Source organism: Gracilinanus agilis, chromosome 4, assembly GCF_016433145.1.
Source record: "Gracilinanus agilis isolate LMUSP501 chromosome 4, AgileGrace, whole genome shotgun sequence".
Taxonomy (NCBI): domain Eukaryota; kingdom Metazoa; phylum Chordata; class Mammalia; order Didelphimorphia; family Didelphidae; genus Gracilinanus; species Gracilinanus agilis.
Window position 1 is genome coordinate 197,631,668 of NC_058133.1, and position 23,181 is coordinate 197,654,848.

At 36.5% G+C, this 23,181-nt stretch overlaps 1 protein-coding gene across 1 annotated transcript; it reads right to left on the reverse strand.

The window, feature by feature from the left end:
• Nucleotides 1–4,782: 4,782 nt before the first annotated feature.
• ZNF652 (zinc finger protein 652) lies at nt 4,783–22,453 on the reverse strand. Its single transcript, XM_044671682.1, has 6 exons — nt 21,554–22,453; nt 18,872–19,019; nt 17,158–17,273; nt 16,425–16,569; nt 9,455–10,289; nt 4,783–4,982 (listed from the first exon to the last, which is right to left on the reverse strand). The coding sequence occupies exons 1-5, from the start codon at nt 22,451–22,453 to the stop codon at nt 9,784–9,786; spliced, it is 1,815 nt and encodes a 604-aa protein (XP_044527617.1). The 3' UTR covers nt 4,783–4,982; nt 9,455–9,783.
• Nucleotides 22,454–23,181: the final 728 nt, after the last annotated feature.

A 23,181-nucleotide genomic window follows, 5' to 3' on the forward strand; every position in this document is an offset into this window, starting at 1 on the left:
ATTGCATTTTAAAACTAAGTCAATATGTAGCCCTTGTGTGTAGATTAGTGGCCCCTGTTTCTATTTAAGTTCAACATTACTGGTATAGAAGGAGCATGTGATTTCTGTGCTTTGGGCTATAAGAGAACAACTCATCCACCTGCTGGAGCTTGCCTTAAAAAAAGGGAAAGCTTCACTCAGTCATACCCAATAGTGACAGCAGTGGTGAATGGAAGAGAATTCCTTGATCCTTGGGAAGCTAATTCCCCAGCAGCAGTGAACCTGAAGCAAGTTGGAGTAGAAGTTCTGAGGCCAAGGAAGTCCACCATGAGAGTGGTGTTCCCTCCCCACCACCCCCACCCCCCAGAGTGTGGGGATGTCCACCCAAATGCTAAATATTGAACCTACAACTTTTCATTGAATGAGGTTTGCAAACTGTTTTCCAGTCTACTTTTCCCCTCAAATGGCAATTTCTGACAGCACTTTCTAGTTTCCCACCTTATTTGAGGCTCAGTTAGCCAAGTGGGTCAATGAGGCCAAGTACTAATTACTAATGGATTAGTATTGCTTGGTATTCAGAAAATCCAGGCTCCTTTGTCCACTATAACCTTGGCCTATGAATTGTATCATTGGTCCAGTTCATGTGTATAGCTCAGTCATTGCTTAAAAATACATTTTCCCAGTGATTGTTATCACATAAGATAATCAGACATCCAAATGGTTCCTAATATGTAACCATTTTCAAGTGTTTACCCATCAACTCAAGGAGAAGGGAGATGGAATGGATTCTCCCTTTAGGAACAGCCAGGAAAGAAAGACACAGGTGCAAATGATATGGCTACTTCTTTTACTTTGAACATTAGCATTAGGTTGGTTACCGTACACATCCAAAGGCCCAGCATCTCGGAAATATTGTGAAGCGGCACACCTTGTACCAGAGTCTCACAAGAATAAAATATACAATGCTACATTGAGTGGTTAAAAATACACAAAAAGTAGTTTTAACAATCTATAATTTTTACGTTTAAAATCATGATTGAGTTGAAATAAAAGTGCATTCTCAATTGCTAAAAAAAAAATAATTATGGTATGGTCAACACAAGGGGAAAAGAATCAATACAATAAGGGGTCTGACAGGATACAGGAAAAAAAGTGCCCCAGGGAAACTAGACAGCTTGTGCTAGTTTGGAAATGCTAAAGGAGAATTCAGTTCTCCTGGGGGGGGCAAAGTGCCTCTCCTGGGGATCTTTCCAGACCAGAAATCCTGTCCTATTTGTCTGTCACCTCCCCAACTCAAAGACTCCTTTGAACTTGCTGTAGCATGAGGGATACCTGCCCTACATCAAGTCTGATTTGACCTTCAATTGCATCTCCACAGAGAGGTAGGAGAGGGATGCTGCCCTGTTCTGGATTTGCCACAAGCATTTAAGCTACAAAGCCTTAATAATCCTTATGACTGAGAAGGGAGAACAGGGACCAAGCAGCTTCTATTTTGCCAAACTCCTTTGGACAAGTTTTTAACATTCAACAACAAGCTTTGTAAACCTAACGCTCAACGATTCCTGGCAAGCAAACTGGATTTTTTTTCCTTAAGAAATAAAGAAAAGTGCAAATGATTTCTGTAATTGTCAGGAGAAAAAAAACAGGACAAACATGTTATACCTAACCATCTGCTACTAAACTGATCACAGCTTTAGTGCTCTTCTCCCAAATGCTGGGATTACAAGTAGATACTATCAATGCTCTGGTGAGTTTTCTGAGAGACTGATTAGGCTGTGTGAAAAGGGGCCAAAGTAAGATCTAGTCTTCCAGGTACAAATACCACTTATTCCATTGGCTGATATTCACCTGGTTATTTCTCCTGGGTTGCCTATTTATATGCAGTAGGAAATGCTGCCTTTTAGCCTAAATAAGCCTCCTTGGTCATGGTGTGGATAAGTTACTACTTTAGATTGTCTGTCTCTAGCCTAACAGAGCATGGTACCAGGTTAAATTCCAAGCTGAAGAAGTGCCTGCTATAGATGCCATCCCAGGGCTCAGGGCCTTTGGTCTGACAAAGGAGATAATAATCGTGGTGTAACAGTTATCCATTTGGAGCTGAGATAGGGAGGTATAACTACTTATCCTGTAACTATGGGGCCAAAATTGCTTTGAATTTCCTTCCTACTGAATTCAAGATAATAAGCATATCCCCATCGCCACCCCACTCCTGAGAATTAATGATTTCATGGTCTATCTTATTCTCTTCAACTACTGTAAGTAAGGAGTGGTGTGGAGAGGAGAGGTTAAGGAAAGAGGGGCAGGAAAGAGAAAATGAGATTGCCTTCCTGCTTTGGCATTCGGTATACAAGGACTCTTAAGAAAAAGCTTCTACCTCACATGGAAAAAGACTGGCTCTCATCATTGGGCATTATTATTTAAGCAGACTAGTCAGGATACCCTGCCCAATTCATGCTCCCAAAACATCCCTGACTTCTGGCATCAAAATATTCCCTACCAGTCTGCCTAAATCAAGGGAATTGGGGCAGAGATTGTAGTTACAAGAGAAAATTAAGATGAGGGAAAGTGTGTGTGTGGGGGGGGGAGCAAGAAAAGAAAGTTTCAGAACCAAAAGTTATAAGTAAACACTGAAATAAGCAGGGAGGAGGAGAAGTAAAGAAAGTTACATAATATATGAGCTGTCTGTTCCACAACAGAAACTTTTTAAAAGATCCTGCTGCTCCCCTGTGGGCAAGCAGAGTACTGTTGAATAGTGACAGAGTGATGAGTAATCGAATAGCCCAAGCAAAAAGATGAATAAAATGTACATGCACATTCAATGCAGAAGATTGAAAGGCATTGATCAGATCAGAGGCTGCCTATGTAGTAACTCAAAGGTACAACCTTAGCAGAAAACCCTGAAATCCTACTACATCATTTAAATTCATGGCCTAAATCAAGAACAATTCAAATGATCAAGCAGAAAATAAGAGAATTTCTAGGGAAGTTAGGTTCAGGGGAGAAATCTTTTCCTATTAGTTTTCAAATGTAAACAGGTTGGTTTCTTAAGTCCTATGCAAAATGTGATTTGGGACCTCGATCCTGCTTGTTAACATCCCCCCCCCCCCCATTAAAGATATATAACTAGATAAGAGATGTATATTCAGGAACACTTCTCTTCCTCAACACATTCAGTCTGTCTCTAGCTGATTAGAAAGATAAGAAGCAATGAGTAGCTAATGCCCTTCCAAAGTTAAGCAAAATTCAACCATTTCTTTTTGTCACTTCCTCTCTTATTCTACCTTCAGGAAAGTAATATATCTATTCCCAATAGAGATGGTCTTCACAAGTATGAAGTAACCTTGGATCAGGCAGGCTGTGAAACAGCCTCTCCAGAGAACAAGGGCCCCCTCTGCTGACTGTTGCAAAACTTTTCTACTCAGCGATAGAGCAAACTATCAAGTTTTCTTGACAGACTTGATTTAGTTCATCCAAAAGTTCCTCACTTTTTTCTGCCTGCACAGAATTAAGAGAATAGCTAAAAATGCAGCCAACAAACACTTGAGACAAACCTCTGAGTGTTAATATTAAGAAAACAAACAAATTAAGTGAAAATGAAACATATAAGAAAAAAGTTTCTGATGTAATGAATATCTTTATGCTTGTTCATTTAGAAGAAGAAAATTACTTGGTTTATAAACTAGTCTCCTCTTCCAAAAAGACCAGCTAAATCTTCAACTACCTATGAATCTTTTCCTTGGCCAACCAGTAACAAGGGGACAGGAAGGAGGGAAGGATGTCAGACAAAAAGAATTAGGAATTCAAAAATAGTTATATTCTCTGGTCTCCTGTCTTACCACATCCCTTTCTTCCTCTTATGAGTTTAATTAGCCTTGAAAAGTCCAGGGACTACTCACAAAAAGAAAGTGAATTTAGGGAAAGCAGCAATTTTAAAAAGAGAACATAAAGATTTTAATGACAGCAAAAATATTCATATTAATAGTTTGCATTTCTTTAAAATAATAACAACAAAAACAATCTAGTTTCCTCATTTCTTAAAAGTTTTTTTTTCAGTTTGGGCAAGAATTGAAAGGAAGAGAGGTCTATGCACAGCACAAGCCCCTTCTGTGGCAGCAAAGCACAATGCTGAAATGCTTTACCATTTAGACCCTGATGTCACATGCAAGATCATAAAGCAACCCTTATTTTTGTTTAATGTCCTTCACACTGAGGATTATAGTATATACAGTATACAATTAAACTGTAAAGATCAATTATAGGTAAAACTAGAAAAAGATATAGCTAAACAATGTGTTAAGGAGTTGAATGAGAAGGAGAAGACTGGAAGAGAGGCAGAGAAATAGTGGGGGGAAATAAAGTATGAATTTTAAAAGGAATTGAAATTATCTTGAGACTAATATTCCAAAGAGAAAAATGAGTGATCATAGAATGGGGAAGAAAGGTAAGCAATCAAGTTAAAAGGGGTTCTGAAAAAACTAGGAAATTATTTTGAATTAGATTTGAGTAAGAGAAAATGTCAAAGACTAATCTGCAAAATGATTCTTGAAAGGAGAGAAAGTAAGTGAGAAAAGATATATAGCAACAGCAGCACTGAAGCCCATCCCCTTAAATGAAAGGGGAAGAATTTAGGAAGACCAAGATAAGCAAAAACTATACATGAAATATACAATGAATTTAATTTTCCTGGCTAAGAAAGCAGATGTTAGGAGTCAGGACACAATAACTTTTGTTATTGGAGAAACATGAGGTGAATGTCTAGGGTAAAACTAATATAATCTGCTGCTATATGGTAAAACCTGGAAAATTAGGGGAAAGGACTCAAGAGATATGTTTGAAATTTCTATTTGAGGCTTTAATTAGTTTTTGAACAGCTAAACCAAATGGACTAAAGATAAAATCCAACAGTCATGGAAAATGAAGCAGAGGTAGGATCTAATCCAGGGAGAAAATTTTCCAGGAATGCTGGTTTCTTCAAGGCACTCAAGAATGAGAGAGGGCTTAAGCTGCAATGATGGAAGAAAGAGAAGGTTGGTTTGCATTTACTTGTGTAAAATTAAGGAAACAAAAACAATTTAAAAGGTTATTTGATGACACCAATTATTAATCAATATAGCAACAAAGTAGAATTTTATTCCACAAAAATTCCATAATAAAGTAGAAAACTTAAAGAATAGAAAAAGGTGGGGGAAAGCTAGTTTCCCATCAATAAAAAATACAGATGATGGGTAAAATGGTTTGACTTCAATGGGGACTTTGATTCACCTGGTCCTCCAAATTTAAACCAAAAGAGCTAAAATTCCATGCTGGTTCAAACTTGTAAAGCCTTTTTTTCTTTATGACAAAAGGATCCAATTGCAAGGTCTATAAAAAGTCAGGATTATAGAGTACAAAAGTAAGGAACTATGAAAATGGACATATTGGTGGTAACTTTTATGGCTTCCATAATAAGGGGAGAGAGGACCTCTGGTTTGCTTTATCGAGGTAGTAATCCAGGGTTAGAAGGTCATCATTAATTATTATAAATGCTACAGATGATAGAAGCAGACTAGCTTAGAAGCTATTATTGCATAATTATGTTACTATCTGTAATAACCTATGACCTTTCCATTACTGAAAAAATGCTTTTATTTTTTAATGAGATTTCTAATCTTGGTTCAGCAAAGGAGTTTTTCAAAGGAAAATTAAATGTCAATGTCAAATTGTTCAGTTGTAAAATATACAGAATTCCAAGTTGAGATGATCTTAAATGCAACTGGCAGAATTCTTAAAAGCAATTTATCCCCCTTTGTCAAACATTCTCATGATTGAGCATCAAAATGCTTATTTTGTGAGTATACAAATCTAACTTACTGTACATAGTATAATACCTTATTTATAATAGATAAAGCAGAGTTATCTCTACTTTTAATAAGGGTAGTCTGATGTTACACAACACCTATTATTCCTTATTTTTCAAATTGACATGAGTTGGCAAGATGGGATATATTTTTTTGATGAGTTTCATGACAATTGTATTATCTGAAAATCAGAAACTGCCAGTGAAATTTAAAAGGAATGAAACACAAACATCCAACCAACAAATATGAAAACTTTTTTAAAAATCAGGTAAGTGGAAGGGAAGAAGGGATTAGGAAATTAAATATTTGCAAGCATCTCTTTTACAGAGATTTTTACATCTTCAGTATACCAGGCACACAGTAAGTGAACAAACAACCAAATTAAAGGAAGAGTCTTGGAAAGGTACTTCCAATGCATAAAGTACAAGTATAGTACTTTTATGCCTAGCCATTTATTTAGAATAATTAATGCAAAATGAGAGGCTTTAAACAAACTACATGCTACTAATTCTCTAAAAGTTTCTTTTGACACTATAATAAGGGTTTATGTGGAAGTCTTTCCTCATTAAAAGTATGCAAAAATGAAGTCACAAATCTATATGTGGCAGTGAAGCTATGTGCCATAAGACTTAGGTCATGTTTACCTCTTCTCCATTGTTCAAACCAAAAAACTTCACTCAATATGAGCTAACCTGATTCAACTAGGTAAAGCAGCAATTTTACATTATGGGCTAAGATTTCTTATTTGAGTTTTTATGTCATGGAAAAAGGTGAAGAAAATGTGTACTATCTTAACTCAAAAATGTCTTTGTATCTTCAAATAAGTCATATTTTAAGCAATAGGATACACTGTCAAAGACAGTGAGATTGTATTTATTATCACTGTATGCTTAAATATACTTCATAATGTAGCCTTCAAGGTCCTTTAGACTTATATAAAGACATATATAGCAAAGACTAGAGACCAAACTCCTCCATATTCTTCATTTATAAATCAGTGAACATCTAGTTAATAATTCTGAACAGTTTGCAGGATATGGGACTTTTGGTGGGGAGGGCAGAGGGAAGAGAAGCCCACATACCTCTAGGGAAGCCAAGTAAGGACCATCATCAATCAAATCTTCAACTTTGAGTTCCTGAGTTTTTAGATTAACCTGACACAGGTCTTTGTTTAAGGCTTAATCCTGTAGTTTTCATATTCAGAAGCACTCATCATTATTTTGTAATGTGTCTCATGATTAATTTCTAATGTGAAAATTATAAAGACACATTGGATTCTCTAGAGTACTTTCCCTTAAAATCACAGATGCCAGTCAAGTAAAGTCAAAACCCAGAAAACAAAATTAGACAAGAATTGGGATGTTTTAGGGTTGCTACAAAATGACTTTTACTAAAGCATTATATTTTGTGACAATCTTGGCAGACTTTCTTGATAGCCTATTTGAGTTCTTTTAAGATGATAGTTAATATTGGATTTTCCATGTTGTGGCTAATCTTTCATAGGGGTTTAGATATCCGCTTAATTTCCAAATCACAGGTAGGACCACCTGAAATTCCCAGTGCATCATTATGGTATTCCTTGGAAAAGGACAATAAAATGTTCTTGAATTATTATTCAGAATGGCTGCCTAATACTGTAAAGCTGTTTAAAACAAAGTAAGATATAATTTAACTGAGATACATTTTAAAAATAATAAAACAAAGCATTTTAAACAGGTCTGACCATAAAATAGTGGCATGTCTACATAAAAATGTAGACAAGTGTGGCATGGAATGCAAGGAGTTTATGGGAGAGCAGCCACCAAGGATAACTCATACAAACAAAGACCTAGCTTTCCTTTACTGGCTTGTGCATCTGGGAGCTTTCAAAATGTATCCAAATATCAAGAGAAATAACTCTTTAAAAAACTGTCCCAATTTTTAAATGCTTTCACACAAAATAGGAAGTTATATTAGTCAGAGCTGCCTTTTCTCCCCAATTCCAAAATTTCCTATGCTAATCACAACAAAGGTAACAAATCAAAAGAAACTTGGAATAGAAAAAGCTAATAGAAAAGTATGTGATGTTTAAAACAGGAATTTTAACCCTCAGTTTTAGGTAATAACATAAAGTCTATGAGTCAGAAGAGAACCTCTAACACAATTGCACTTTTTTTTTTAAGTGGACCTTCAAAGGTTGGGTATTGGTAGAAGCAGTGATTTGAAAATATAGGGAAGGAAAGAGAAACACTGGGGAATTTTGGGAGAAAAACACAAAACTAAAAAAGACAATGACAATCTAATCTCAGTTCTCTGAAGTGGGGGCAACACCAATTCTTAAGCTCATTATAAGAGTCAGGTCTACTTAAATTAAAATGGAAGGAGAAAAAAAAATAGGAGAGCCATCCAGCAACTGAATATAACAATGTGCAAGGCCTTCTGCTGAACCATTCCCTATTATAATAAACTGCTGACTCTTGCTGGAATAACACCAAACTCTGAAAAAGTTACTAGTCTGAAAGGATTAGAGCTGCTGTCAACCCTATTACTTGCTCAAATTGGCCACCTTAGAAACATTTGCTTAGGACAGTGAAATCTTACGAGTTTTCCCTTGCTATTATTTTACATGTTAGAAAAGCTCCAAGTTGTGGATATATCCAGTGATAAAAGACATCTTCAATCATGACCAGCTTATGTTCTCATCTAAATGCCTCTTCAGCCTCTATCAGCAACATCATGTTTGTGATTCGAATGTAGTATTTTTCCTTCTCCTAACAACTCCAGAAAAAGAAAGCAACCTCAAAACAAGCAGCACATGATATGAGCCTCAAATTAGTCATATCATAAAAGTTAAACATGAACACTGTTCCTAATGAGGAACAGGCATGACTGACATGAGACAATCTTCCACTCCCTGCCCTTTTCTAGGTGGTGAGCAACTCTTCTCACATTTTCAAAACGTGTGTGCTCTTTTCAGTGTCTTCCTTGGAAAGAGACTCATTTCTTTTCAAAACATTTCATAGAATACTCCACCTAAGCTAAAGGAGCATGTTCAGTGAGCCTAAGAGACACTTGGGTGGGGAGTGGAGATTTAAAAATTACCAAATAATTTATACTGAGTTCTGAAAGCAAAACATAATTTTTGCAGCAATCTGGCCTGGAGACCTTCTCAAATACATTTAGTCTCTGAAGCACCTTTGAGTAGTACGGATGTAAGGATAACTTTTAACTATAGAAGCTATATGCATCTTTAAGAATCACATTTTGATGATTATAAAAATTCTTCTATTTTACAACATAGGTCCAGCTACACTGAAAAAAATTACACTGCTTATTGAAATACATTTCGTTTAGAAACAGGTAACTACTAAAGAGGTCTATACAAAAACTCTAAAATAATTTCTGTAGTAAAATAAAGAGTGCGTTAGGAGAGAGCTACACAAACAAGAACTTTTTGTCTTTCTCTATAATGCTTGATATACTGTGATACGTAGCCAGCCCACCTTTGTTGCTGGCATCAAAAGCTGAAAAGAATTTGTTACAATACACAGTGATACAATTAATGCTCTGGATTAATCTCACAGCCTTCCCGATTAGTAAAAGGAAACCAGGCCTGTCTCCTCTTTGAGGAGAAGTCTAGGATATAAAAGCAAGCATACCTCATCAGCTGATATGAAATTATAAAATTCCACAAGTCTCAATATTTGAAATTTATAAAAGTCATCAGTAAAACGCAAGCATATTGGGCTTTAGCTCCATTGGCTCCCCTGGTTTCAATGATGATCCTCCTCCTCCTCCTCTATAAGACAAAGATAGTCTTCTCAATTCATTCACTTGGATCTGCTGGTACACCAAGCCCATGACAAGGCTCTTTTGCTGGAGGCTAAGAGGGAGTGGGAGAGGGCTATAGACAACCTCATCAACTCCCACTCTGCAAACTCTTAAGTAGGTGCATACCCAAGGGACAACAGATTGAAGAAGATATTTGTTAATGATGTTGTGCTGAAGTGTTCTTCTCTGCCAGGTGTCGCAGAAAGTTGTCCTCACTCTGGCCTCTATGATTTAAAGGCTCGCTCTTAAAAAGAGCTGGAGGTGGGGGTAGATGAGGGACTGGAGGGATGGGAAGGTGATGAGGATGATGTGGGTGAATGTGAAGGTGTGAAAAGGAATGGGGGATGGGCCGTGGGGGAAGAGTGCTTACTGGATTCATATTGATTGGTGGGGTAGGGGTTGTGGGTGTGTTCACGATGGAAGGAACTGGGGTGGCTGGGGAAGTTGTAAGTGGGATCTGGACAGCAGGTGGGATGTTCACAGGGCTGGTAACCCTAAAACACTTCTCCTTGTGAGCCTTGAGCATGTTGGAGAAGCGAAACCGCTGGCCACACACATCACATGGATAGGGCTTCTCGCCTGTGTGAGTTCTGCGGTGCCTCTTCATGTTTGGGCGGCTGGTGAAACTTTTGCCACAGATTTCACAGATAAAAGGTTTCTCTCCTAAAGTGACAAAGAAACAAAAACCAATGAACACACTAGACTGCAGGTGTGGACACTGTACAAGAAACATCTATTGATTAAAAAAACACCACTGTTCCACTTTATCAAAGTATGCCAAGCTATATGCTAGAAATCATAAACCTCCAAATTTGGGATTAATGACACTAGAGCAGTTAAAGTAAAGTAAAACCTGTGTCTAAGGTCTCAAGTACAAGTAAAAGAAGTCAACTAAAGTAGTATCTTTAACATGCTTTTCTAATGCTATTTTAATGCTTTAGTGAGCTTGGCCTCACAGGTCAACTCTTTCCTGTGCCAGTTCTTGTGAGTATACTTTTAAGTAGTTTCTAGTTATCTCACCAAAATATACTTGAGGTTTCACAAGCTCTAGTTGAGAATTTTCTATAGAAAAAAGGTTTGTCTTCTGTATACTTCCCATAATACTAGACATGAGTCTACTCTTGAATTTTGGATTTTAAAAGTAACAGTATGCAATACAGATTTCATATAGGCTACTGGATTTTCTAACTCTAACTGAAACCTCTTCCTTTTCTTCTACCTCCACAGTCTTAACTTCCTCAATGGATCTGGAGTTAGAAGTTTTAAATGAATTCTGATTCTGCCATTATTCCCTGCATGATCATAGGTAGGTACTAACCTTTCTGGGCTTTTGATGATAATGATGGTAATAATCAATAATAATTTATATATTTAATTAATAATTTAAGGTATGTATAACACATTACTTGTTATCGCATTTGATACAATTGACTACTACAATTCTAAGGTGTTAGTATTAGCCCTATTTTATAAATGAGGAAACTGAGGCAGAGATTAAGTGACTTGTCCAAGGTGACACAGTCTGGTCATATTCCATATCCAGTACTCTATCCATTGTGCCCTGAGCTGCCTAGTTTCCTCATCTGATTATTTCATTCCTATTCTCTCTACCTGCTACTCTGGGACTAACTCTGTCCTACTGCTTTAATTGACATATTCCTCCCTTCCAACCGTGCCTTGGGAAAGTATTATTCCATTATGGCCAAAATTCCTTTTACCCAGACCTTTTTCTCATCTCTTCTTTTACCTCCTCACCCTAAAAGAAATAAAGTTGTGATCACATAGTACTGTCTTCTCCTTAACTTGGTCTTGATCTATATCTGAGCCATCGGTTGCTTAACTTCTTCACCTAGTCTGTTAGTCTTTTTTAATATCCACCACCTAGCTATATTAGACTTCTTACCCAACTTGGATTCCACAGCCACAATGACTTTCACAAAGGTATTCAATCAATATTTATGAAACTAATACAGAATGATCCTTATGTTCTCATATCCTTAGGATCTTTGACTGTGCCAATGTGTTCAACACTAGATCAACCTCACCTTATCTCTTTCCTGTGGATTCCCAAGTAATAGAGCTAGGTTAGAAAAAGATACAGAATTGAACAACTGATCTTCTACAAATCAAGCATCAGATTTCAACTAATCCCTTGTCAACACTCAGCAAATGCATTATTCATTATTCCGATTCTTCAAGAAACTCCTCACAATAGTTATTTTATTTGCTCTCCATTTTTCTCAAATATCCAAACTGATTTATAATCCTTTATCTCCCTCAACCTATAATTCTCAAAAACTCTTGCCCATTTTCCTGAGATTCACACTGTTCAATGTTCATCAGGCCTATATAATATCATGCTCAACTCAAGTACACTCTAAACTCATACCTGTTTCATCTTTTTCTCCAATTTTAAAAGAGAAGGCCCTTTTTACAAAGCTAACCCCTATTGTTCCCATTCCATCCTTGAAGAGAATTTTGTTTTCACATTTATCTACACCCTTCCCAATATCTTCAATCTTATCCTCTCCAGGGGTTCCTTTCCAAGCTCTTTAATTCTGTACAAGTCTTCCCTATTTTGGAAAAAAACAGAGGAAAAACTCCAATACTTTTTTCCTTTTAAAAAATTCCACTGCCCCTATATTATTCTATTTCTCTTTTCCTATGCAAATCTTTAAATGACTGTTTTTTTTTTTACTCTGCAAAGATAGTAGAGTGGTTTCCATTTCTTTCTCTAGTTCATTTTATAGATGAGAAAACTGAGGCAGATAGAATTAAGTGACCTGCTTAGGGTCCCACAACTAATAAGCGTCTGAGGCCAGATTTGGACTTGGGTCTTCTTCCTGACTCCAGGCTCAGTACTATTCTCTCTGCTGCCTGGCAGTTCTAAAGAGTTCCTCTTTAATTCCCAGCAATTTGGCTCACATCCCATCTGTTGAATATGCACTCTTGAAAAGTCACCACGAATCACCTTTTTGACAAATCCATTTTCTTTTTCTCTGTTCTCACTTCACCTCTTTGCTATAGTTAAAACTATTTACCTTACTCTCCACTTTTCTATAAACTATCTTTTCCCTTTAGAAATGATACTATCCTGGCTTTTTCTCTCATCTTTTTCATCACCCTTGTTTCCTTTGCTGACTCTCTTCTTAGCCTTGAATTCTTGATCCACTGGTTTCTTCTCTTTCTAAGTCTTTCCCCTTCATACAGCTTAACCATTTTCATGACTTTGACTTCCATTGCTATGCTGATGACTTTGAAATATAAATTTCACTCTAGTTCCATTTTCATATCCTCCATTCTTTGCGAGACATTATCACTTTGATAGCTTCTCATTTCAAACTTACATATACAAAAATCAAGCTCAACATCTTTCTCTATAACAGATGCCCCTCCAAATGTCCTCATTTGTCAATGATACTATCATTCTTCCAGTCTCTCAGGCTCAATTCTCCATCTGCCAGCCATCTTTAACACAACTCTATGTTTTATCTCTCATATAGCCAATTAGTTTTTTTTTTTAAAACCTTACCTTCCATCTTAGAATCAATACTGTGAATTGGTTCCAAGGCAGAAGAGCAGTAAGAGTTAGGCAATGGGGGTTAAGTGACTTGCCCAGGGTCACACAGCTAGGAAGTGTCCGGGGGTCAAATTTGAACCTAGGACCGCCTGTCTCTAGCTCTGGTTCTCTATCCATTGAGCCACCCAGCTGCCCCCAGCCAGTCAGTTTTCACAACAAATCTTGTTCATTTTTCCTTCAAAACATCTCTTGTATCAATGCTTTTTCATTTCTATTGATACCACCTAGGTTGATGACAGGGAACTTTTTAGAGACCAAGTGCCCAAAATGCAACCCTCACATTCAAGCTCCCTGCCTTACCCCAGACAGGGGAAGGAGGAAGCACTCCCATTGGGCTGCTGGGAAAAGGGGCGTGTCATGTGAGACATGTCCCCCAGTAGGAGTAGATATGGAGAAGGGAGCAGCCCCTTCCAGCCCGCTCCAGCATGTGTGCCATAGGTTCGCCAACACAGACCTAGGTCTTCATTATTTCACTTCCTCAATTACCATTAATGCTTTCTTCCATAATTATAGAACTTCTCTCTCCAATTCATCCTAAATATAATGTCCTTTGAAATCCTATTTTCATTAGGTTACTTAGAAGTTAAAAAACCTCCAATGGATTTTCATTTGTCTTAGGTTGACAAGACGTAAAATCTGGGAAAGGCCATAACAGGTTATATAGTTCAGCAATTTCATTTTATACTCAAACTTTCTGTTTTTTACCCATTCACCATCATTTCTCACTCTTTTTCAGTATCTCTCCATCCTGGGCCATTATCATAATTTCTTCTTCCTTCTCATGCTCTTCCCTTTCCCTGGAATGTTCCAACTCTAAATTTTATGATCCTCACTCTTACTATCTTTTTAAAAGTCTCAGTTCAGATCCCCCTTCCTCTATGAAGACTTAACCAATTATTGTTTCTATTACTGATTTTCTTCTAACATTCTAACATTTATAATCTGTATCAGACAATTCACTTTTTTAACTACACACTGTTGTGTACTATTTGAAATAATTTCACATATGTTTGTTGTCTTGGAGTGGGGTCCCAGAGGAATTGTATCTCTTTTCTGGTGCGCTCTTCCACAGTGCCTAGCACCATGCTAATTAAGTACATTGTAGAGATTCAATAAGTATTTATTGACTGATTAAAGTAGGAGAGATTTTAATTTAATAAGACAAGAGTGAAGAAATTGGCTTTGAGGTGGCAAAACAATAGGGAATAGACAACTATATCATTCCTTTACCTTTTAATAAACTTCAGTAGCTCCCTATTATGCCTTCTCCATTTGGCCTTAAGAGCCCTTGGCAACTTGGTTCCAACATTCCTTTCCAGCTTTATTAGACAGTACTTCCCATGATATTTTCAATATCCAGTCAAACTGGCTTACTTGCTATTCTTCACAAAACATAGCCTTTGCCCTGGCTGTCCCTCATGCCTGTACTCCTCTCTCTTAGTAACATCTCTAAGACAGAAAGGCAAGGGCTAAGCCAGCTGGATTAAGTGACTTGCTCAGGGTCATACAGCTATGTAGTTTCTGAGGACAGATTTGAACCCAGGTCCTTCTGACTTCAGGTCTGGCACTCTACTCACTGTGCCACCTAGCTGTCCCAATCTCTTTAATTCTTAAACTTTGGACAGTATCTTCTCATAATGATACAAGTTGTTGGGGCAGGTGGGTGGCTCAGTGGATTGAGAGTCAGTCCCAGAGATGGGAGGTCCTGGGTTAAAATCTGACCACAGACTCTTCCTAGCTATGTGACCCTGGGCAAGTCACTTAACCCCTGTTGCCTAGCCCTTACCATTCTTCTGCCTTAGAACCAATACCCAGTATTGATTCTAAGCTGGAAGGTAAGGGTTTAAAAAGAGTATGCTGTCCCAAAAGTCTTTAATAATTAAGCTTTAATACATTTAATAAGCCAGATTTTAATAAGCTTAACTTTACACTAAGACTTTTGGAACATCATAGATATCTACAATAGTGCACCACAAAAGGAAATACATTCCTGAACGTAACAGAAATGGTCAGAGCAATATCAACTTGTTGATCATTATCATTTAGTTGTTGACCCCAGTTGGGGTTTTCTTTGCAAAAATACTGAAATGGTTTGCCATTTCTTTCTCTAGCTCATTTTATAGATGAAGAAATTGAGGCAAACAAAGTGAAGTGTCTTGACCATGGTCACACAGCTAGTAAGTGTCTGAGGCCGGATTTGAACTCAGGTTTTCCTGATTCTGGACTGGGCACTCATCGACTAGCTCCTAGTTGCCCACTTGACTACAAGATGATATTCCTCTAACCATCTCTAGTAAGTTCATATATCAAATGAAATCAAATGAAATATACTTCCTCAGCATATAATATTTCCAAATTTACTGAAGGTCTTAAAGTAACTGAATGGCTACTATTTAGGTATGCTATGAAGAACGCTTTCAAGTAGAGATTCTGTTAACCCAACTCTCACCAGCTCTCAACTCCTCTTCTCCTCCCCCCACTCTATTCCTCCATGTTACCTAAAGACAAATTGTTCTTTAAAATTCTTAAGTCTCTGGAGCTATTATTCTACTGAATAATCTGAAGTGTGGCAACTGAATTTAACTTAGAAAACTAGTCATTTGTAAATAAATAATAAACATTAATTAGTATGGGCTAAAGAGAGCCTATCCCTAAATAGACAAAGATTAGAACAAAATAATAAGGCTTATATAGTAATCTGAGACTTTTTTTGTTTTGAGATCATGCCTATGGATATCAATCTGTTCACAAGATGCTTACTTAGTTCAAGTCAATGCTCTCAAATCTTAGGTTTTCCTTGTGCTTTATAAATAGGCAAATTGACTTTACCAATATAACCAAACTCATTTTATTTAATAGATGTGTTCCTGAAATGTTGTATGTGAATGGAATTTTATATTTATATATATTATATTACATATTATATATAATATGACATTATACATAAATCATATCATTCTATACTATAGGAGCTCATTATTTAAGAAAATCTTGGTGTGACTATGTCAATAAATCAAATAATCTTTCTTTCAAATTAATAATAATCATAGCCTAATATTCTGATGAATAAATCAGCATTTTCTTTTATTGGTTTTGTTTAACATATGGTTATATCTATATAAGTTTCTGATTTAAAATTAAGTAGGTAACTGTCCCACACCATAAAGTCTATATCACATAGGAACAAGGCATTTGTACCTTTCCCAAAAGATCCTTACCAGTGTGTGTCTTCATGTGCTCATCGAAGTACTGTTTCATGTTGAAGTCTTTGCCACACCACTGACACATGAACTGTTTGTGTCCAATGTGAATGCTCATGTGGGAGCGAAGTTGGTACTTGTATTGAAACCTTTCATCACAGTTCTGTATTAGACATAGCAGAGAGAATCTTGAATCATACTAGAAGATGGGTGCAGTAGCTCTTCTTGAGCAGTGGTATATAACAAAAACTTGTTTATCTTAGTACATCTTAACATTTTCTCTGAGATTGACCTATGTTCAACTCAAAATGGGAATCCCCTGGTATTGCTGATTGTGCTCTCTCTATATAGCCAAATGAATTAATAATGAACAAGGGAGGAAAAATCCCCAGATAATGTCATTTTGGTATACTGAACCAAGTTCTATTGCTGAAGTCAGCAACATAACTTGCCATAAAGTGATTTTTAAAATGGCAATGGTATCATCTCCTATACATAGATCAGATCCAAGAAACTTAATAATAGGGCACATTAGTATTATGTTAAAAATAAAACTTTAAGTTTAATAGACAACACACAACCCATAACCTATTCAAATCGTAATTAAACATATTGCCTATGGTAGGTTTCTGAAGGTTTTGTAAAATCATAGTGTTGAACTGAGCCACATATTTCCTTCTCAAGAAAAAGTGCCAAATATCCCAAAGCTATTCCCATCTGCCTATGTTTAACATAATGGCAATTTCCTCACCTCACATCTGAAGGGCTTTTCTCCAGAATGTTGCAGGGAGTGCACCTTGAGTGACATACTGCGTTTGAATGACTTTCCACAGGTTTCACATGTAAATGGCATATCTTTTGTATGTGCTGCAACATAGAATGCATTTATACTCAGAATACTAAGCTTACCTAAAACATCACATTGGAAAAAAATAAATGTCCTTAATAATAGGAAACTTTATCCCCATTTCTTGAATTAATTTTTTAGCCATTAATGACAATGTCCTGAGTAGTAGAACTAATGATATTCTAAAAAAGGAGACAGGTGGCCTCAGCCACTTCCCAGCTGTGTGACCCTGGGCAAGTCACTTGACCCCCATTGCCCACCCTTACCAATCTTCCACCTATGAGACAATACACTGAAGTACAAGGGTTTAAAAAAAAATTAAAAAAAAAAAAAAAAAAAAAAAAAAAAAAAGGAGACAGGGAAGTAGGAGAGGGGAGAACCATACCATAAAAGGAATGTTGCCTGGTAAATTAAATATTCAAGATTACACCACAGAAAAAATGAGAAGAGAAACAGATCAGGTACCTTTCACAGCTATAGTTAGGGGGAGAATTCTTATCACATAATGGAGAGAAGTAATTATATAAAAAGATAAAATAAGACAATTTCAATTACATGGAATTGAAAAGCTTTTTCTGGTAACAAAAATCAGTGCCACTAGGATTAGAAGCAAAGCTACTGATTGGGAAATAAATATTCAAGTCAAACATCTTTAGTATGGAATTTATGCCCAAGATATATAGGGATCTAACACAAACGTGTAAGACTAAGAGATATTCCTCAATTGATAAGTAGTAAAGGGATTCAAACAAATAGTTCTTAAAAGAAGAATAATAATGTCCATGTGAAAGATTGCTCTCAATCACTAATAATAAGAGAAATGCAAATCAAAACAACTCTGAGGTTTTACCTCACAATCGGCAAATTGGAAAAGACACAAAAGATAAGAATAGTAAAATGTTAGAAGGGCTGAGGAAGGTCAGGCATATTAATACACTGTCGGTTGAGCTGTGAGTTGATCTAACCATTCTGGAAAGCAATTTGGAATTATGCTAAGAAAAGTCACTAAAACACTCACACCTTTGACCCAAAGATCTCAATGCAGTGAGACCAAAGGTAGAAAGAAAAGCCTCATTTGCCACTAAAAATATTTAGAGACTGGGAAGACATAGGAACTGATAGAAAGTAGAACAAGGAAAACAATATATACAATTACTACAACATGAGTAGAAAGAACAACAAAAAGAAACTGAACCTGCAATTAATGACCAAGTTTGGTTCCAAAGAAGAGATGAGAAAATGCATTTTTTCTCTATTTACTGTAGAAGTGGGCAACTATGGATGTGAGCAGTGCATGTACTGTCAGACTCAGTTGATATGTTGGTTAATTTTGCTGAGCTGCTTTTTCTCCTCTCACTTTTTAAAAACATATTTGGAAATTAAGGTGACATAAAAACAAAGGAAATCAAGAAATATTTTTCTTTAAAAAAGAACTATTGTTTGATGCTTACAGAATTCAAGATTTTTTTCATTTAATTTCAATACGTCAAGGATGACTGAGATAAGGTGGTTTTTCCAATCTTGGTCCATGGTGGGCAGAGAGAAAAGTCTTGTAAACAGGGAAAATTACGAGTATAAGAGGATAAAGAAGACAGAAGTAGTGACAGGAAGAACTCACCAACCATGTGCTTCCGCACATGAGCCATGGTGTAGAACTTCTTCTCACAAATCTCACAGGAAAATTTCTTTTCTGCATATCCATGGACAATCTTGATATGTTCATGAAGGGACCAGAGCTTCTTGAATGATTTGTTACAGGAAACGCACTATGTGAGTGGGATAAACAGAAAGAAACTTAATTTACAGCTCACAAGAAGATGCATTTTGCCTGCTGGCAGAAGGAACATATGAGTTTTTAATTCATGACAGAAGCCACAAATCCAGAAAAATCCAATTCCTGATGAAGCTCAGATCCTACCTAAATCTCTCCTGAACACTAAATATTCTATACTTTCTATTTACTTAATCTACATCATTCAGACACACTTTGGGAGATTTACAACTAAAATAAGGCAAGAAGAAATGAGGAGTTGCCCTTCTACTGAGATATCTATTATCTGGCTACTACCTAATTAGCAGAATAAACAGCTAGCTCTTGTTGAAGGAACTCCAAATCCTTAGTATGCAAACTATTCATTTTTCAGAGCAACTACTTTTCTGGTTTCTCAACATGTTTTTGGGTCGCTTATTCTACAAGCCCAATTGGTATATGCTAAGGAGAAGCAAATTAATTTTAATTATAATCCAAAGAAAGCATAATTAGGATAATAAACATATTGTGAAGAAAAAACAAAAAGACCAACATAATGTATACTGAATATTCCACTCCATTAAAATGGATAATTTAAAGCTAACTATACAGTCTTTTTTCCATCAAACCAATTAGAACTAGTAAATATTTCTCTTTGATACTGCTTGGTACAAATTCAACAATGTAAAACTACTACACTCCTTTCCCCAATATAAATTTCAGATCACTCTTACTGCACTTGCTTGTCTCTTGTCATTTGAGTTACCACCAAATTCAGTGGTGATCTACCTCTTTTATTTACAGAAATACTGAATAAGAACTGTAGAACAAATGCTTCTGGTAAAAGAGATCAGGTCCACAAAGTTTTTCAGAATCATTAAGATCCAGAGTATATACACATAGTAATCATGCTAGCACTTGAACTAAAGAATCCAAGAATATCAGCTCTCATCAAAAACAAGTCTGGGCAGAGTTGATAAGAAATGTTTAAAGATGCCAATATATTGCTTTAAGAAAAGCTTCAACTTACCCAACAGACTTCTGTGGAGAAACACTATATCATTCCACATAGAAGTAATTATGATTTTTTACTATCTCTCATACAACCAGAAACACTAAGTTTCTATAGGTGAGAACAAAGCACAACAATGTTTTGTTTTAATTGATTCTGTGCACTAGGACAGCAAGATCTACAAATGTTTGCATGCACAATTAACATTTGGCAAAGTGACAACTTATTTTCTAAAAAAGATTTCCTTGGTGTCTATTTATAAACTGCATTTTCCTGAAACTTAATATGATATCAGAAGAATGAAGGATGTTTGTAAAGATCACTGACAATTTTCGATACTCATCAGAAACCAATGGGTACAGGATTTCAATTTTACCCCTAGGGTGCAGCATTGTGCTATGTATTCCCTTTGGTCAGGATCATTCAGATCAAATCATAAAGCCAGATAGATGTCATCTCTTAAGAGTAAAGTAGATTTTTTCCTTTTTCTTTTTTAACCTTTTTTTCATGAGAGATGGGTCAGTGAATGGGGATGGGGATAGGAATATTTTCAGAAATGAAGGTGATGAAAAATCAAAATATCATAAATTTTTTAAATCACATAAAAATAAGGTAAAGAAAAGTCAAACGTGGAATTGAAAACATAAATTTATATCTATTAGCAATTGACATCAAAGCTTTCCAGGAAAACAAATTTACTCTTTCAAAAGGTTTAAAATATTTTCATCTTGAATATCTCAAAAAGGAGGAATCTTTAAAATAGGTTTAGCTTTCAGGGAATATTCTTTAGTTTGTACTCTTGTACAAACAAAAAGAAATCCAACAATATTATTTATTAATGAAAACATTTCTCAATCCTATTTATAATAATCTATTTCATTCACTAATTCGTTTCATATATGATTTCAACATCTTACAATGATTAATGACACTGCTGAAACTATGTATTCCCTCTGCTGTACTCAAATCTGGCACTTTTAAAAAGAGAAAGAACCCTTCCCCCTCTTTCTTCCTCACACTGATACCTTCTAATCCAGTGGTTCCCAAACTTTTTTGGTCTACTGCCCCCTTTCCAGAAAAAAAATATTACTTAGCCCCTTGGAAATTATTTTTTTTTAAATTTTAATAGCAATTAATAGGAAAGATAAATGCACTGTGGCCATCACTGCTCCCCTGAATCGCTGCGGCACTCACCAGGGGGCGGTGGCGCCCACTTTGGGAATCACTGTTCTAACCTTTAAGGATTAGACCCTAAACTATGTGTTAAATGGATGGAACCTGAGAGAAAAGATGGCCAACTAAGTACCAAATAGAGCATTCCTTACAAAATAGCTTGGTGCTCATTCTTCCAAATTTTTGGGTCATTTTATATTTAAAGTTTTTACTCTAAAATGTGAGACTCTAGTGCTGACAGATGAAAGTATATAGTTACTAAAAACTTATTCCAGCCTCTGCTATCTAATCTCTTGAGCACACATCAGGGAAGTTTGGAGAGCCAAGCATCACTCTAGGACTCCCTTCTTGTTGACCAAACCTACCTGGATGTTTTTTTCACAGTCTGTTTGCTGATGAAGGGACAGCTCACTTTCCAGAACAAACTTCTTGCCACATTTGTCACAGATCTGCATGCGCCTATGAGTGACATTCATGTGCTTCTCCAGGTACCAGCGTGTATTAAAGACTCTGGGGCACTTCTCACAAGTTAATGTCTCTTTCTCTTCACACTTAGCTTTCTGCACTGGTGCCTTTGGCTCCTTTGCAGCCTTCTTCTTACGTTTGGGAGGCTCTACACTTTTCCTACGGCCTCTTGTTGTTCTGGGTGTAGGGGAAGTGGTAGCTGCTGCAACTGATGCAGCTCTCCTTGTTCTCCTTTGGGTAACACTGACTTTCTCTACTCTCTTCTCCTTTTTCTTTTGCCGTTCATTCTCTTCATAGTCATTACTATCATCAGTGGCCTCTTCCTCACTTTCTTCCTCTTCCTCCTCACTGCTGGTTTTAAGAACTGGAGTCTCTTTGGACTGAGAGGAAACACCCTTCTCCCCTTTAGATACATTTAATGTTTGGTTGTTAAGATTTACCTCTACTATAATCTGTTCCCTTTTATAAGTTACTTCTTCCTCTACTTCTTCCAGGTCATCAGAGTTCTCTTGGTCTTCTTTAACAGCACATACTTCGGCCACTGATCTGGTTTCCCTGAAAAAAGGTTGTTCTTCTGTTTCATGGAGATGTGGTTTGCTCATTTTGGTGTCCACTAACACAGAATAAGGGCTTCCTGACTCCCTTTTGTACACTTTGGTGGACAGGTCAAGTTCTTGGTTGGCACCATGATAAAATGTGGATGGCACTTGACCACGATGGCTGTCTTCTTGTGCCATCCCTGCTACATGCACGGCACAGTTTTCAACCAGCTCTTGGCAAGAATTGGCTGTGTGGCTCATTGGCAAAAGGCCCAATTCATTAAGCAATTTAGAAGTTGTTAAAGCAGCTTTAAAATAAGGTGGGCAGTAAGACACAAAACTCGTTCCATTCACATAGAATGATAAAATGAAAAAGAGATAGATTCTTCTCTTAGAGCCTACATGCAATTCTTCCAGTGTTTTCAGCACCAAAACAGAATCAGAGAAGTTTGGTAGAATGGCAAGAGTAGAGCACTAGAACTTTTTCTTTTGAAGAGCACTGTAAGTGACTCGGAGCATCTTATCTACAAAGAAGAGCAGAGAGAAGGAAAAAACGTCAAATACCACTGCTTCTTGCTTATAATACATATTGAATTTCTCCAATAAACATTGTTTAAAGATTACTGCGTCCTGTGTACACCATGTAACACACGCACCATTTAAAGAGTCCAACAAAAGTAACTTGCTGGTAAAGAAAAGAACTTCATTTCAATATATTCAACAGATTTTTAATGAATATTTGCTATTTGCACACACTGTTGGAAAACATCCCCAAACTTGAGTTGATAATCTAGTTATATAATACTCATCTTATATATAATATTTGAGGGTTCCAAAACAGGTTTTCTTTTTAGTAAATTCCATTATTTATTACACTGAGTGCTTACTTTGGAAGGTCAGTAATTACTATGCTAAGGACTTTAGGGGTCTGGTGATAGTTTTCTCAAACAAAAACTGAGCTACATGATTCATCAACTCTAATATGTTGC

What these genes read in the sequence shown, in the direction of transcription:
- ZNF652 (XM_044671682.1), bottom strand. Translation starts at nt 22,453, where the DNA reads ATGAGCCACACAGCCAATTCTTGCCAAGAGCTGGTTGAAAACTGTGCC. An exon ending in ACTGTGAAAAAAACATCCAG is followed by an intron (nt 19,020 to 21,553) that starts GTAGGTTTGGTC and finishes CCACTCACATAG; the next exon opens with TGCGTTTCCTGTAACAAATC. An exon ending in TGTGCGGAAGCACATGGTTG is followed by an intron (nt 17,274 to 18,871) that starts GTGAGTTCTTCC and finishes TCTATGTTGCAG; the next exon opens with CACATACAAAAGATATGCCA.